Source organism: Corylus avellana, chromosome ca4, assembly GCF_901000735.1.
Source record: "Corylus avellana chromosome ca4, CavTom2PMs-1.0".
Lineage (NCBI taxonomy): Eukaryota > Viridiplantae > Streptophyta > Magnoliopsida > Fagales > Betulaceae > Corylus > Corylus avellana.
This window is the reverse complement of record NC_081544.1, coordinates 30,404,072-30,419,355: the sequence shown is the minus strand read 5'-3', so window position 1 is coordinate 30,419,355 and position 15,284 is coordinate 30,404,072. Positions and strand designations below refer to the sequence as shown.

Genomic DNA, 15,284 nt, shown 5'->3' with positions numbered 1-15,284 from the left:
GAGTCCACCATAATTGCAGATGTTTATAGAATAGTGAAGGTTGATCCTGTATTGAGGAAGTTGTTGGAGCAGGGATGAACATATCTAGGAAATTAGCCTAAAATTATGAGCATGCCACTAGTCAATCAACTCTTCTGACATAATGGTCGGAATTAGTAAGGGTTCTTACAATTTAAACAAACTCTCTCTATCATGTTCTCTTATTCTACATGATTCCTGCTGTATATCTAGGCCTGTTCATCATGCTTCATAGTTGTGTCTCCATTAAACTCCTTAGCATGCCACCAATGCTTATAAGGTATTTCCAATTCCTCTAGCTTTGAAATTATGAGCTCCCACCAGTCATCATGATAACATACATAAGCTCATGGAAGTTGGTAAATGTATCATCCATATATTGAGGCAATTTCCAAGAACTTCACTTCATGAGATTACTTCCAACAAAAACTAAAGGCCCATTCAACTTCCCACAATTTAGAAAAGGCTAGTATTCCACCTTTTGGCAAATAGATCATGTCTCCATATAAGAAAACATTTCTTTCTTTTGCAATTTTTCATTACTATTAAAAGAGGGTTGGCATCAGAAAGTAAAGATGCCACCTCATAAAGCTATTTTTAACAACACTTCACACAACTTCCTCTCATATTTTGTATAATCTTTTAGATCCCAGTACGTAGAAAAGGTTAGTAAGATGACTTGCTTTTGAGCAATTAGCATCCCACTCAAACGGAATAGTTTCCTGCCTTCTTTTTCTCTTCTTCATAACAAGAGAAATCCATTTTCAAATTAAGCATAAAATCCATAACAGTTTCATGATATTTATGAGCAGAAGAGTCATTTACCATCAAAATATAGTAAAATAGAAGAGCCAAGTTCAACTTTTCTTTTCTTTTTTTTTTTATTAAAAAAAAAAAAAAAAAACTGAATGGACTAATTCAAAGTTCCCAAACCACCTTTCCCCTAATTCTTGAAAAATCACTCAAAAGAAGACTTGGAGCTTTCTACAAAACCTTGTCTCAAAGCAACCCAACACACCATCTTGTATGTCAAGTGCCTTTATTCTTACGGATGAACCGTAGACCACTCACAAACTATTTTGTTAGTACAAAAGCTTGAAACAGAAAAATGAATGCTCTTAAAGATGCGTTATAGGTCGTTTTCCTTGAGAAGTACTTATTTGCCCCCACCAATTCTGATTAATCTTGACCATCAAATCAATCTTATAATTATTGGTTATTATAATTACTGTTAGATTATAATTGTTAGTAACGATTACTTAATATCAACCGTTAGATCAAATGTACCACCGATTACATAACATTTAGTATCTAGGTTCCAAAACCAGTAAACTCTGCTGCTCTAATAATGGAGTAATTTTACGGATCGTTCATAAAAACCACCAGTAACGTACTAACGTATATGCTTCTTTTGCATTTTGACGTGATGATATTACCATTAGTAATCACCATGGAGACGTAAAAGTATTTTAATAACCATTATTTTACATTTCTAAACTAATCTATTTAACAAACCAAGCCTTCCAATTCCAAGATTAGCTCTACAAAGCAAGCTATTTTTGTTAAACACAATCAGCCATCTTCGAAATCCTCTCATGCATCCTAATCTACAGAGTTCCTCTGTTCCGGTTGGACATGAAATGAGATAATTGTTTGCAACAGCTCATAATTATATTATTAGGCCAATATCCAATCCTGGCCAGGGAACAAATTACTACATTATTTCATAGTTCAAAGAAGAGGCGGGGAAGAAGACAATGTACACGCAACACATACATGTAAAATCTGAGGGAGATGAGCAGGAATAATTGTAGGATTAACCCTTCACCAGTTGCAGTAACCCGTCAAGCTTTCAGAAGCAGTGGTTGCTGTGTGAGAGCTTTAAAGGGAAGAATTTTTCCAGGATGCCAAACTGTTCAAATGAAGGCTCCTAAACCAAAACATCAGGTTCAGATAAACTCCCTGCAAAGTTCACTTTACAGCATGCAGGAAATTGCAATCCAGCCCCATCACAACCCGCCTTCGTAATATGTGGGCATGACCTCACATCCAGATATTCCAGAGAGTTGCATTTGTCCAAAAGCACACCTACTCCGGCCACTGTAATCTTTGGACAGTTACTAACCTTCAAAACCTTCAAACCCGACTCAATTTCTCTAGTGCCTAAACCCTCAAAAGCAGCATCTGTCACCTCCTCACAACACCCGATGTCGAGAGCCTCTAGGTTTCTGCACTGACTGAGGATGCATCTCAATGAAGAATCAGACACATTTAAACACCAATCCATCCGCAAGTTCTTCAGACTATTTTTACAAGCAGCAGCAAGTGATTTTAAAGACTCATCAGAGATGTCTCGGCAGCCACCTACAATTAGAGTCTCAAGATTTTTGCAGAATCTTGCCAAGGACAATATAGACTCATCCCCAATTCTGTAGCAATCCAACAACTTAAGCGTCTTAAGAGAAGAGCAAGCCTCGGAAACACTTGAAACCCCACTATCTCCAACATTGCTGCATTTATTGATGTCCAAAAATTTGATCCGTCGACACCCATTTACAAGAGCTGTGAGTCCAGAATCGGTTATATTGGTGCATCCCTGCAGCCCCAACTCTTCCAGATTATGACAGTTTTTGGAAAGAGCATGTAATAATTTGTCTGTAACAAATCTGCAGCCAGCAAGATGTAGGTTTCGTAGGTCACAACAGCCCTCAGCAACAGCTGACAATCCCTTGTCAGTTAACTTCCTGCAATAGGATACATCCAAGCATTGTAGGGAAGAAAGACCGCGTCCAATTTCAACCATGCCAGCATCAGTAATTCCTGCAAAGAACAATAACAAAGGAAACCCTGATAACAAAGAAATAAGCCTATAGGTCAACAGTGAATGAACCATTTCATCAATTGAATTATTCAAAGAAAAAACAAAGGATATAATCCAAGATAAAAATGGCAGGATATTCAAGAACAATCGAACATCAAAACTGGGAATTCATATAAGCTACGATGAGCTTTTTCATCAGCAATAAAAATCACCAAACCATATCTTCAACCCACGATCAAACCGCATGAGCATTCATATTCTTAAAATCAATTAATATGACGTGAAATTCTCTACAACTCCATTGACAGACAAGACAATATTCTTAATTTCAAGGGACTGATCTCTTCTTTTAGAAATCAAACAGGACAGCATTTTATGCATATCAATCACAAAATTTATTGAAATAACAAACAAAATACCCATTCCATTTCCACAAATTTACTACTCCCAAACAATTGAATCCCAGAAAAATTACTCACACAATTCTGCAAATTCAGCACTCATAAATACCTCTTAAAGCTAAATTCCACACTTCTTTATTGAATTAAAGCAAAGATTTACCCAGAACAAATCAATACCCATCAAACAAAATGAAATACCCATTTCAATTCCACAAATTCACCAATCTCGAACAACCAAAGCCTACCAAACAAACTGAAATGTCCAATTAAGTTCCGCAAAGTTAACAAGTAGATCTAGGAGATCTCCGCTATAAGTTCCAGACCCTTTTGTTCTCATGCAAATAAAAACTCGAAATTAATCAAACAAACCAAACCCAACTAACCACTAAAATTCCGAAAATCCACTAAACTCAAAAACAACAAAAACCATCAAAATTACCATTCCAACTCTGCAAATCAAGCACAAAAGCACAATTACATATACCATACAAGTTCCATACCCTTTTATTTCTAAGTAAAAAAAAAAAAATCCCCGGAAACGGACAGAAAGCCTACCCTTGCAATTCTGCAAATAGAGCACTCTGAGGCACCTAAACCCATCGGCAATAACGCGGAGATCGGAGTCGGTAACCCCAGGATAAAATGACCTGGAAACCGACTGAGAGAGGTCGAGCTCCACGACCCTGGAGAACCTGGCAGCCATCTTGCGGAGCATGTGGGGCCCGGCACGCGCTGCCAGCTTCTTCCTCTCGGTGCTCTGCAGGTACAGCCATTTCTTGCAGACCAGACCGAACGCCTCCTTGTCCTTATCGCTCCCCAGCCTCCCCAGAATCGCTCGCAGCTCGTCGTCCGTCAGGATTTCGTTGATGCAAACGCTCCACGCCATGGCTTGCAGCGCCCCTAATCCCTAATCCCTAAACCCCAATTTTCGGGGGAGATTAGGATTAAGGTTTCTTAATTGGTTGGTCCAAGATGGTGGGATGGAATACAAATAGCGTTCTTTGGATGGTGAAGTTACTTAAATGTCCACGGTGGCCGGTGGGTGTGTTGTGAGCTGTTTGTTCCGGGGGCATTCTCGTGGTTTCGTCTAGAAGGGTGGTGGGTCTCTATCATTCCATCATTGTTGTTGGTGGACTGGTGGGTTCCCTACTCATGATTCCATTTTCCATAATCCATATCACATCATTTTCTTTGTCACCACAAGAAGTCTTTTGCAAAGCTTAAAAAATAAATAAATAAAAAGTCAAAGCCTTGGTGAATTCCTCGTTGACTGAATGAAACCCTTGATCTTCAAGACCGTAGAAAATTAGGGTTAGTTTGGGATTATGATTTTAATAATTATAATTTTAAAAATTATGTTTTTAAAAATTATATTTTTGAAATTGCTATTTTTTAAAATCGCAAAGGTGTAATTTTTGTTTAAATTCGTTTTTTTTTTTTTTAAATAAACACTCATAACTTGCTTATAAAAATTACAGATTTACGTTTTATGATATCTTTTAAAATCTTACGAAATCACAATCCCAAACACACCCTAAAACTACCGCTGCTTTTGGAACTTTGATTTCCACTTACACCAAATATTAGAAAAATGATTGAAATACTACACATCTTTTACTACAACTTTCTTGCAAACTTACTCAGACAATTAAATTGTTACGTGACAATTTACATTTTAGTAGAAGTATCAAGCGTCCTGTTATTTCGGTTTGTAAAAAATGTATAATAAAAGTTGCAATACCAAATTGTAGGCCGAGAATAGATAACACTTTTTTACATATTGAATGAGAGATATAATATAACTTATTTATATCAGATAAACTCTACTGAGCATTGAATGATATATATATAACCTGTTGATGTATTTGTTTTTTACATTGTAAAGAAGAACAGAAAGCTAAAACTAGTTTCGATTGCTTTCAGCAACCTCTACAACAATGTCAATGAATAAGTTGTGAGCTGTAATAAGTATAAATTGAGGTTAAAAAAAAAATATTGAAGTCTCAAGGTTAGTGACACAATGAGCTTGACTATTGAGAACGCTTGCAACAAGTAAGCACACAATCCTCCAAAAACTGGGTAAGCTGCAGAGTATACAGTTTTGGATCATTTCTAAAATGATCAACATGAGGCGTGGACACAAAGTTGCAGGCCCTGACCTCACGGCCAGCCTTCCGCTGTCCCTCTATGAATGATTCCACCGAACCTGCAGGAATGACTCTGTCCGAAGAGCTGTAGATGTATAACTGTGGACAGCTTGGTTGCCTAGATGATAGCATGCTCAATACATCAGAAAGCCTCCTGTGATGCAAGCAATAAAAAGCTTTCATGAGTTGAGAGATAGTGAAACAAACTGCTGACATTGACTAAGCTATTTATGAAGAGCTATGTTGCAAATAGATAGCCTTAAAATGAATGCAATAATAATGCATGGGCAAATTTTCAATACAATGCTTAGCCATTTTGTATGAAACAAAGAGTTACTAGAGGGTGATTCATCTCTCCAAAATAATAAAAGAAATTTTAATTTAATCTGCATAATCCTGTCTCCTCATGTTTGATTGACTAGGTTGTACCTAGAAAATGTAATGATAGAGAAGTGACATTTTAGCAAAGCACAACTACCTGCTAACTCTAGGAAGATTCAAAACCACCTCAAAGAACTTCTCAAGAACTACTAGCAAAGCTGCTTCAGTCACTGCAGGTTTAAGTTCCACGGCTTGATTGCTGCCAACCAATACCTCCATGCCCGATTCATTTGAGCTGATACTTCCCTTTGTTGCAACACTGCGCTTTTTCAGGAAAGCCGCAGAGAAACCTGAAGCCCAGACCTACACAGAAGAAAAGGAAGGAGGACTAAATAAGGATTGTCCAGCACATTTGTCCGGCACTCAAGACTGCCAAAATATAAACACGAACGCATAGACCCATTCAAAAACTCTAAATGAGAAAATAGGAAGATAGAAATCATAATCTCCACACACCATAGCGCCCTCTTTCCCCAGAAAAAGAGAAACAAAGATAATTCCAAATACCAGTCTATCAACTTATTGATGAAAGAAAGGGCAGTTTTCAATATTAAAAGGCAGTGACAATATACAATTGAAAGCAACAACGACAAAACTCTAAAAAAATCAACACCAACACAGTTGTACCTAGAACACAATGCACAAGACATAGGACATATATTGCAATTAACGCCACACAAAAAGTAAAAACAGCTGGCCTATAGCTTAACTTTTCAATGAACGTCCATATATGCAACAGTCATGTGCAAAAGCATGGCCACACATTCTTAATAGTACACAAAAGGCTATGATTGCCACACAAAGGGATTCTAGGGACAAAATCTACTCCTCCCCAGATTTGAATGTCTGATTGATCATGTGAACAAGAACCTGTCATACAATGGAGAGTACCAGTTACCTGCGGATCAGGTGCTGCAACCGGTGCAGAATCTACAATGCAACCCCTAATCCTTCCTATTAAAGAAGGATCCTGTTTCTGAAACTTCTCCAAAATGACGCCATACCTGTTTACAAGGTAAATCCAAACAAAAATCAAGCAAAATGAATCCATTGAGTGGAAAAATAAGAAAACTGTGGTGTATGTTCGAGAGGGAATACTCACGTTAACCATCCGGTGTTGCTGAAGGTGTGAAACACCAGGTTCTTTCCATGCTCCTCTTCCAACCAATCAGCCAAATGGTCCACAAGCAACTCTATATGCTCTTCAGCTTTCCCACCAAACTGGTAACTGAGAATCTCAGCCATTGGAAAAGTAAAAGTAATGGCATGAAACCCCCTCGAAGCATACCATTCTGCATATCTATTAAGATGTTTCTGCTTTGCTCCCAACCATCCAAGCAAAACCACCACTGTTCTTGACTTTGCCGATGAACAATCAGAAGTACCGGAAACATCTATGGCATCTGGCTCCGGTAAATGCCATCTATACATAACCTCAGAGGGCGAGGTAGATATACTCTGCCCATATGCAGTTGGGTTTGGAGATTTTGCCAAATCTGCAGACTGGTACAAATTAAGAAGTAGCGGAGAAGAAGCAACAGAAGAGTAGACCAAGTTGGGAACAAAATCCCGGCCTAAACCAGGAACCCGGAAGTTAACATTAGGAACAGGCGCCCGAATTCTAGTCACAAACGGCAGGTTGGAAAGCTTAGAAACCGAGATATGAGAAACCCATGATAGCTTTGATTCTTGCAAGGAATTGCAAGGCGTCGAAGTCACTAAATCTGATGTAGAACAAGTATCAGAGGATCTACGAAATGGCAGTTTATCAGAAAGATCAGCAGAAAAAGAAGCTGCAGCAACGGCAGCCGCCGCAACCAGAGGCCGTTGAAGGACTCCCGACAAGGAACCCATATTGGAAACACAACTCAAAATCTCTCATACCAAGACCAACCAAACCTCACACATAACCAAAGCCAGACAGCCGCCCAAAATCAGAATGAGAACCACCTGCCCAAATTAGTTGGAGTTGGAGTATTAAGGACGAGTTCGAATATAATGATGAACAAAATAATAACCAATGTATCAGATTTGAATCAGAAAGAGTCGGCAACACACAAAGGAAAACAAACAAGAATCTAGCAGCTAGTATATTCGACTAAGAGTAACGCAAGAATATCGCAAAAGCGGGGCATATTCGTTTAACATTATATAATATTCTTACCTGGGTGTTTGGATTTATTCAAAATAATCGGGCTGCCAAATGTTCTTGACAGCCCGATTCTCCCTGTACACCGGACCAAGAAACTTTTCCTTTTTGGGTCAAAATCCCTTCTTCACAACCGCGTACCTGCAACTGCAAGAAAGTCTTATTAATACAAATATACAATATTCGATGAAATTAATCAAATAACTAAGAAAAAGGAATTAACAAAAAAAAACATGTGCTTAAACTGCGTCCAACTAAGCCTGCCGGTAAAAGAAGCCAATCAAAGGACGCCACGTATTGGTGGGTTCTGCTTAACCTTAATGTGTTGAATCAACTCTTCTCTTTTCGGGTCATTTTCTGTAGGGACACGACAGCGATGACCGATTTATCCTCCGCTAAGTTAGGAGAGGAGATGAAAAGACTGTTTTGTCCCTACCGAACAAAAAACTTTGCGACACGTTTATGAAGAAGACCCGAATCCCGCCCACACGCATCCGTATCCGTTCCCGTCTCTGTGTCCTGGTAGGACAGGAAAACGAATATAACCGAGACGGTTACGTAAGGCAACGAACTTCGAATCAGACTTGAACGCTCAGATTGAATCCTTTTGCCCCTATCTCCGTTTCCGTCTCCGATAGGAAAACGATTTGAACCGGAACACGGTCATCGAGCACATAATTCATTTTGCCTTTTTTTTTTTTTTTTTTTTGGTCATTTTTTGGGGATAATTTTGAATCACAATAAGCTGGGAATTCAAGTCCACAATCCTGTTATTTTAAAAGATTTTTTTTTTTTTTTTTTTTTCAAAATTAGAACGGTACGGTAGGGAATTAATTGAACCGGAAACCCTAGAATGTTGAATAAAAATCTTTCAATTTGAAATAAAAAGATAATGGAATTGAAAAAGGTCGGCAAAGAATGGCAGAAATCGTTAATGCAAACAACGGGTATATCAAATTCAGTACAAATTAATAGAATAGAAAAACGCACGCCATTGACAACAGAAAGTTAGATACTCAACTGAGAGAGGAGGTAGAGAAAAGCAAATAGTAAATAAACGGGAAGAAATTACAGAGAGAGAGGAGGAACTGACCTGAGAATCTGAGATAGAAAAGAGGAAAGGTTTTGCTCGTGTCTTCTTGTCGAACAAACAACGAACGAATGAAGGAAACAGATTTGCCCCTCCTCTCCTCCTCCTATATATATTGGTAATTGGAGATTGTCACGGAGCGAGATTATGGTTTTTTTGTTGGTGTTAATATTTGTTTGTAATTTGCTTTTGTTGTGCGGCTTCAAATCCCAACAACGTTATCTTGATAACATTTGCTATATTTACGTCTACGCAACTTCTAACCATATCGGAGCACGCCTCATGAAAGAATGAGATGAACTCTAGCCCCAGCAGATATATTACATTTAATTTGTATTAATCTTTGTATTTAAAATTGATAAGGAATTAGAAGATGATGATAAATAAAAATCCCATATAATATTCGAAGAGGATATCCTGATAAAATGTTCCATGGAAAGGAAGAGGACGGTGGAATGGAGTCCCTGACAGTCGTGGCTGCCCATAAAGATTCTGTCATCTGTTTTGGATGGATGAGGTCAACGGTGACCTCTTTTTTATTTTTTAGCGTAACGGCAAAGGGCAGGGAAAGTGGTGATTATATATACGTTGTTAATTTTTTTTTTTAAAAAAAAAATTAGTTAAGTTCAATATCACATGGTAAAAGAATTAATATGAAACTTAATCTTCTTGAACTTTTTAATAATATACCCGCTCTATGTAGGTTAATTATCTTCCCAATGGGGTGTTTCAATGGTCTTATATAAAAAAAAAATAAAATAAAAAAAAGTGAAATTAAATCTGAACGGCTAAAAAATCTTAAGCCAAATCAAAAACTTCTTGGTCCAAGTCAAATCGTAATTTATGCATATCTTTAAAAAACAACAATAATGGATAAGTGGATATAGAGTAGTGATTTTTAGCACACCGGCGTGCTTGAACAGTAAGCATGCCGGTGTTAAAATATTATATTATATTATTTTTTTACTGTTTAAATATTATTTTAATAATATTTTATAATATTTTAACACCGGCGTGCATACTGTTTAAGCACGCTGGTGTGTTAAAAATCATTACTCGTGGATATATACATACTTTTGAAGCTTTTCATTGTGTTTGGAAATACAAAAAATAATGAAAACTTAGAGAATGAAAATATTATTATAATTATTATTTTATATTTTAGATATAATAACAAGGAAATTTTGTATATTTTATTTGGAAATATTTAAGAAAGCAATAAGAAGGAATCTGATTATAAAATATTACTATTATTCGTGAGTTTTGTTTTGTCTAAAAAACATGACCCCATAAATATAATTTTAAAAGAAAAGGACAATTTATTTTTATTTTTTTTCCTAATAGTTTACTTTATTAAACTAACACGTATTCAACAAATATATTTGATTCTCACGTTCACATCCATATCCATGGGAGCCTACTTTATGGTACGAAGTGAGAATGATTCAGGAAGTTGAGATCTATACTCCATGGCCATATACAAGCATCAATGATCATCTGGCACAAATAGCTATCAGGCACCTTAAGCTTGCTTTATGCTCCACTTAATACAACTATACAAATATTGTTTTAGAGAATTAAATTCTCTACCAAGAATACCATTATTTGGCACGATTGCTTTCAGGCACTAGCAGCACCTGCTCTGCTTGGCTTTATACACCACTTTTCATATATTCCTATCTACTCTGGTGAGTCAAGGAGTAGGAAAGGACAATCAGATGAGAGAAAATGTATTAAACTGAATCACCAAATTCAATACGTAAGAGCCGCAAGTCTTGATTACCAGCAATGTTACATATACCTAGCTCGTCCATTTCAATATGGACGTGTGTAATGTCAATAACCACTTTACAAGCTACTACTTTCTCCTCACCAACAACAATGGAACACTTCTCATATAGACCCTCCTTTGGTGCTAGATTTAACAAACACGACTTTGGGACTGAAACTCTACTTCCGTTGCTACTAAATCCTCCCTTATCCTTTGCCATCAATATAAGACGATGTTTACGACCCAAAAGCTCGGAAACATACCTCATATCGCCTACGGCAAGGGCACGGCGAACACGGGTGGATGAGACTTGTCCTCTCTCTTTTGAATCATTGGCATTTAAATTCCTGGCATATTCGTTCTTGTCCATAACAGACTTTATTATGCAAGCCTCCATACCATACTCCTCACACAGCCTCACCAACTCTAATGCATCACCAGCAGCTCTATATCCAAATCGGTAATTTTCACCTGCCAAAATTTCCCATCAAGAGAATTTCTGACTCATAAATAATGCAATAAAATGAACAATTGAATTCCCAATTATATTTACCTGCGACAACTCCGTGTACTCCAAGCTCTTTTGATAACTTCTCAACAAATTGTCGGGGAGTGAGATGGCGGACACTGGAAAATTCAATTTGAAACTCTGCTGGAGCCATGTCACTACAGTATGAGGACCAAGAGGAGAGAACTCGCTTGCGGTCACATTTAGCAACTATGGGAGCCCTATTCAAAAGTAATTTTTTTTAAAAAAAAAAAATCAATTAAGTTATTGGAGTTCACAGCTTGAATATTTGGAAGAATTTATACGGGCAGAGGGCATTGCAAATGAAAGAAATGATTTTCCTCAAAATATAAAGACAAATCATATCTATTTCCCATAAGACAAGTCACTCTATTTCGTGTATTAAACATAGCATGTTAATAAGTACCAAGAAAAAGAAGAAAATATCCTGAAACTATTTTAAGGTTATTGATGCTTGCGCATGAAATTGGCAGAATTTGGTAAAACAGTATCCCTCTACCATATGGACGGCAAGATCATTTTGTACAGTTAGTTAACCCAGGGATCGGCATGATAATTTTGGTACCAAAGGGATCTGTTTAGTACAAGTGCAAGCCCCAAGGATCAAATCAGTAATTAGAAGCAACCAACCTAAACAATAATGGATACATGATCTTCTTGAATATAGATCATGAAGAAAACCAATGAAATGGAATTGGTAATGCATTTGTTCGTTCTTTACTTGGATACAAATAATTCGTCTCTTAAGCTATCCCATACCACATCCCAAAGTTGTAAAGTTATATCCACCACCATCTTAAATATAGATCACTTCGTAACCCTTTTCCGCTGGCAAATAGGAATGTTTCAACCCATAAACTGGCCTTGAGTACAGCACCGCATGAATATAACGAAGGAAAAGCTTTACTAACTACCAGTTTTACTTCGTCTGATACAAAGCCAACTTTTTTATACCTCAAAAGTAAAATTCCAATAAGTACAAGGGCAAAAACAATTGACAACTACTCCACAAATCATAGAGAAAGAAGACTTCCAATAAACAAATAATAAAGATAAATAATATCCATACCTAGGTTCCCAACCAAGTACTTCTGCCATTCCAACAAATGATAAAAGAAATGGACGCCCAACCTTGGCTGCTTTTATAGCAAGTTCTCTATGACCAACATGGAGGGCATCGAACTTTCCCAATGCTACTATTCCTCCTAGAAATGATAACGGACCCATTGATTATATTTCTTGGGAATATATATGTATGTATGGAAAGAGATATAGAGGACTGCTAACATACTATATCGAACACTAACAACTTTGCATTCAACTCACTTTTACTTGGACAGACCGAGAGAGATTGGCCCTCATTTTTAATCAATCTTGAGAAAATTTATTAGATACCACATGTTAACTTTTTCCTTTTGGTTATACTGCACTTTTCAAATGTTGAGTGCTTCATTATCATAGCCTCTTCGTGTCAATGAAACAAAAAAGCCTCAAATAGCATTAATGGATCACTGAATGCATTTGAAACCCCAAATGCTCCACATCATCTGTTATTGATGATACTCAGCAAATCTATAGTTTAAAACAGGTGATCCATCGGCATTTGATTCTAAAAAGGGATAGCTTTTAGGAGTAAATAAAACTTTCACATATAAACTATCAAAAAATATTATTTTCATTCCTACTGCTCTAAATGTAATGATCCACATGCATTTGACTCCATAATAATAGGAGATTCTAGGAGTTAATAAACCTTTCCTTACAACTTACTAAAAAAAAATATTTCAATTGCTAGAAAAATAAGCAATACCTAGTTAACGGTCAGGAGAAAATTTCAAAAAACAAAAACTATAAACTATAAATTTACCATACTACTGATGTCAGCAAACACTATTAAGGCACATGGAGAAACAACGAGAAAGAGTTCGGCCAAATCAAAAAGAAAAAAAGAAAGCTCTAAAGCACGATTGCTTTTTCATTTGCAGTATTAAATAATTAAAAACATTTGTTATATATATGGATATAAATACAGGAGAACGGATAAAAGAGGATGAAAGAAACCTGCCACTGGAGACAATCCTTCTGATGGAAGCTCATGATCCTCTTCTCGTTGGCTTTGCAAAAAGAGAAGCAAATCAGATTCTTGAAAAAACATGAGAAGCAATATATATACATTTTTTTTTTTTTTTGATAAGTAGAAGAAGCAATATATATACATATATGCATGGATAAATTTATGGTGTAATGATTTTACATTACAACCTTTTCAACAACCAAAGAGGGATCTTCTGTTCTGCAAATACTTTAAAGTGTAGTTACAGAATCGTAAGACATCATTATTTGTGTCTGATATGAAAATTCTCTTCTTTCAATTGCTTTTAGCTCAATTTATGTGGACTCCACATATTAGCCAAACTATATGATTCTAATGAGAAAGCAGACCATAAAAAATACCTGTTTTTATTTGCAACATTTTGTTTGAACACTTAAAGATCAACAAGTAATTAGTTGAAGTCGGCGAAAGGATATTTTTGCCCTAACAGATACTTAAGAGACCTAAATCTAGTGCCCAACAATTGACTGTTTTCAAGCCCCTACAAAATTCTATGTTTCGAGCAGTCTTATCGAGTCCCTAGAATATCTCCCATCATGTGTTTATGAATAGGGAATTACTTAACAATTTCAGCATTAGATCCTTTCAAGTAGTTTCGACAGTCTACAATTGTTAATAATTTCTCCAGATACTTGTACACCACTCCATAAGACTCCTAAAAGCTTTAACATTGAAGGCCCAATTGCATCTTGCATGAGTGACAACCATATATAAATGTGTACTGATGTATAAATCTGAATTAATTTCACTCCACGTTTTCTTAGCAACCAAAAAGAGGACAAAGCAATAGTGGAACCAATAAAAACAAAATCGAATAGAAGTTAGAACAGCACCTAAATCAATCAGGAAGCAATGGAATTGTATAATTAAGCCGTCATTTTCATGTCTCACACAAACCAAAAATTACTCTTCTTCCCTTGTGCCGCATTTTCTCAGCCACTAAAACAGAGGCGCGAACATCAAAATTTCAAGCAATACTAGAAACAGAGAGAATAGAAACGAACCTAAAGCAATCGGAAAATGCAGAAAAGTCTCCAGGCGACTTGGAGTGAATGCTATAAGAAGAAGAAGAAGTTGTGCGCCGCAATCGACGATGGTGGTGGTGGTGAGTCGCAGCGAGAACGGGTGTAGAGGAAGGCTTGGGAGGGCACGCGCAAGAGAGCTCAACGACTCTGGCGCTGTAAAACCCCAACCCTAATCCCAGGCGCGGGTCGCACTCTCGCAGGTGGTGCGAGATACGAGAGCCGCCAGCCAACATTATCGTCAGTTGCTACGAACAGAGAAGAAATGTATTAATGTTCACCGGTTTGTTCGTGACCATATTACTGCGTTCGAGTTGGATCAATCAAGCTTTTGAATAAATTAAAAAGTTGAATTAACTTCATAGGAACAGTAATAAACTCATTTAATTAAAAAGGCTTGAATTTTCACCAAGATTTTATAACAGGAAAGGAAAGCAACCACGGTAAAATGGGTGATTTGTCACCTTAATTCCAGCCAACAAGGGTTGGGTCGGCCACCCAACCTTAAGCCACGGGGAGCCACCCCATTCCGGCCAGTTGTAGGTGGCTTGCCACCCCAATTCCAGCCAATAAAGAGTGGATTGGCCTCCCCCATTAGTTCATGGGAAGCCACCTCATTCTGGCCAGTTCCAGGTGGCTATCCCTTGGCCCAAATGGGATGCCAATTACTCCAAATGGATTCATTTTTAATTTTTTTCAAAAGAAAAACAGAAACATTTTAGACTTATATTTCTTTTCTTTAAAAGAAAAAAAAAAACCAATTTTTTATTTTCTAAATCTCACATATGCTGCAAGCAATCCAGAAAGATGGAATCTATAAACGGAACGGCTGCATTGCGCGA

General features: G+C 37.1%; 3 protein-coding genes across 5 annotated transcripts; all 3 read right to left on the bottom strand.

The window, feature by feature from the left end:
• Positions 1 to 1,664: 1,664 nt before the first annotated feature.
• Positions 1,665 to 4,337, bottom strand: LOC132179895 (uncharacterized). Of its 2 annotated transcripts, none has more exons than XM_059592687.1 (2): positions 3,796 to 4,337; positions 1,665 to 2,865 (listed from the first exon to the last, which is right to left on the bottom strand). In XM_059592687.1, exons 1-2 carry the CDS (start codon positions 4,124 to 4,126, stop codon positions 1,949 to 1,951), a joined length of 1,248 nt encoding a protein of 415 aa, XP_059448670.1. In that variant the 5' UTR covers positions 4,127 to 4,337; the 3' UTR covers positions 1,665 to 1,948. The 2 variants fall into 2 exon arrangements, with proteins under 2 accessions (XP_059448670.1, XP_059448671.1); XM_059592688.1 differs by having other exon boundaries at positions 1,665 to 2,838; positions 3,796 to 4,327.
• Positions 4,338 to 5,132: 795 nt separating this feature from the next.
• Positions 5,133 to 9,322, bottom strand: LOC132178101 (uncharacterized). Of its 2 annotated transcripts, none has more exons than XM_059590556.1 (6): positions 9,011 to 9,322; positions 7,933 to 8,064; positions 6,871 to 7,718; positions 6,667 to 6,772; positions 5,866 to 6,071; positions 5,133 to 5,541 (listed from the first exon to the last, which is right to left on the bottom strand). In XM_059590556.1, exons 3-6 carry the CDS (start codon positions 7,620 to 7,622, stop codon positions 5,271 to 5,273), a joined length of 1,335 nt encoding a protein of 444 aa, XP_059446539.1. In that variant the 5' UTR covers positions 7,623 to 7,718; positions 7,933 to 8,064; positions 9,011 to 9,322; the 3' UTR covers positions 5,133 to 5,270. The 2 variants fall into 2 exon arrangements, with proteins under 2 accessions (XP_059446539.1, XP_059446540.1); XM_059590557.1 differs by having other exon boundaries at positions 7,933 to 8,058.
• A 1,393-nt stretch (positions 9,323 to 10,715) lies between these two features.
• LOC132177825 (FAD synthetase 2, chloroplastic-like) lies at positions 10,716 to 14,741 on the bottom strand. The gene is made up of 5 exons (XM_059590291.1): positions 14,425 to 14,741; positions 13,369 to 13,421; positions 12,377 to 12,512; positions 11,332 to 11,507; positions 10,716 to 11,249 (listed from the first exon to the last, which is right to left on the bottom strand). Exons 1-5 carry the CDS (start codon positions 14,676 to 14,678, stop codon positions 10,741 to 10,743), a joined length of 1,128 nt encoding a protein of 375 aa, XP_059446274.1. The 5' UTR covers positions 14,679 to 14,741; the 3' UTR covers positions 10,716 to 10,740.
• Positions 14,742 to 15,284: the final 543 nt, after the last annotated feature.

What these genes read in the sequence shown, in the direction of transcription:
- LOC132178101 (XM_059590556.1), bottom strand. Translation starts at nt 7,622, where the DNA reads ATGGGTTCCTTGTCGGGAGTCCTTCAACGGCCTCTGGTTGCGGCGGCT. An exon ending in AGCAACACCGGATGGTTAAC is followed by an intron (nt 6,773 to 6,870) that starts GTGAGTATTCCC and finishes CCTTGTAAACAG; the next exon opens with GTATGGCGTCATTTTGGAGA. An exon ending in TTGCAGCACCTGATCCGCAG is followed by an intron (nt 6,072 to 6,666) that starts GTAACTGGTACT and finishes TCTTCTGTGTAG; the next exon opens with GTCTGGGCTTCAGGTTTCTC.
- LOC132177825 (XM_059590291.1), bottom strand. Translation starts at nt 14,678, where the DNA reads ATGTTGGCTGGCGGCTCTCGTATCTCGCACCACCTGCGAGAGTGCGAC. An exon ending in GTACTTGGTTGGGAACCTAG is followed by an intron (nt 11,508 to 12,376) that starts GTATGGATATTA and finishes ACTTTTGAATAG; the next exon opens with GGCTCCCATAGTTGCTAAAT. An exon ending in AGTACACGGAGTTGTCGCAG is followed by an intron (nt 11,250 to 11,331) that starts GTAAATATAATT and finishes AAATTTTGGCAG; the next exon opens with GTGAAAATTACCGATTTGGA.
- LOC132179895 (XM_059592687.1), bottom strand. Translation starts at nt 4,126, where the DNA reads ATGGCGTGGAGCGTTTGCATCAACGAAATCCTGACGGACGACGAGCTG. An exon ending in CTATTTGCAGAATTGCAAGG is followed by an intron (nt 2,866 to 3,795) that starts GTAGGCTTTCTG and finishes CTTTGTTATCAG; the next exon opens with GGTTTCCTTTGTTATTGTTC.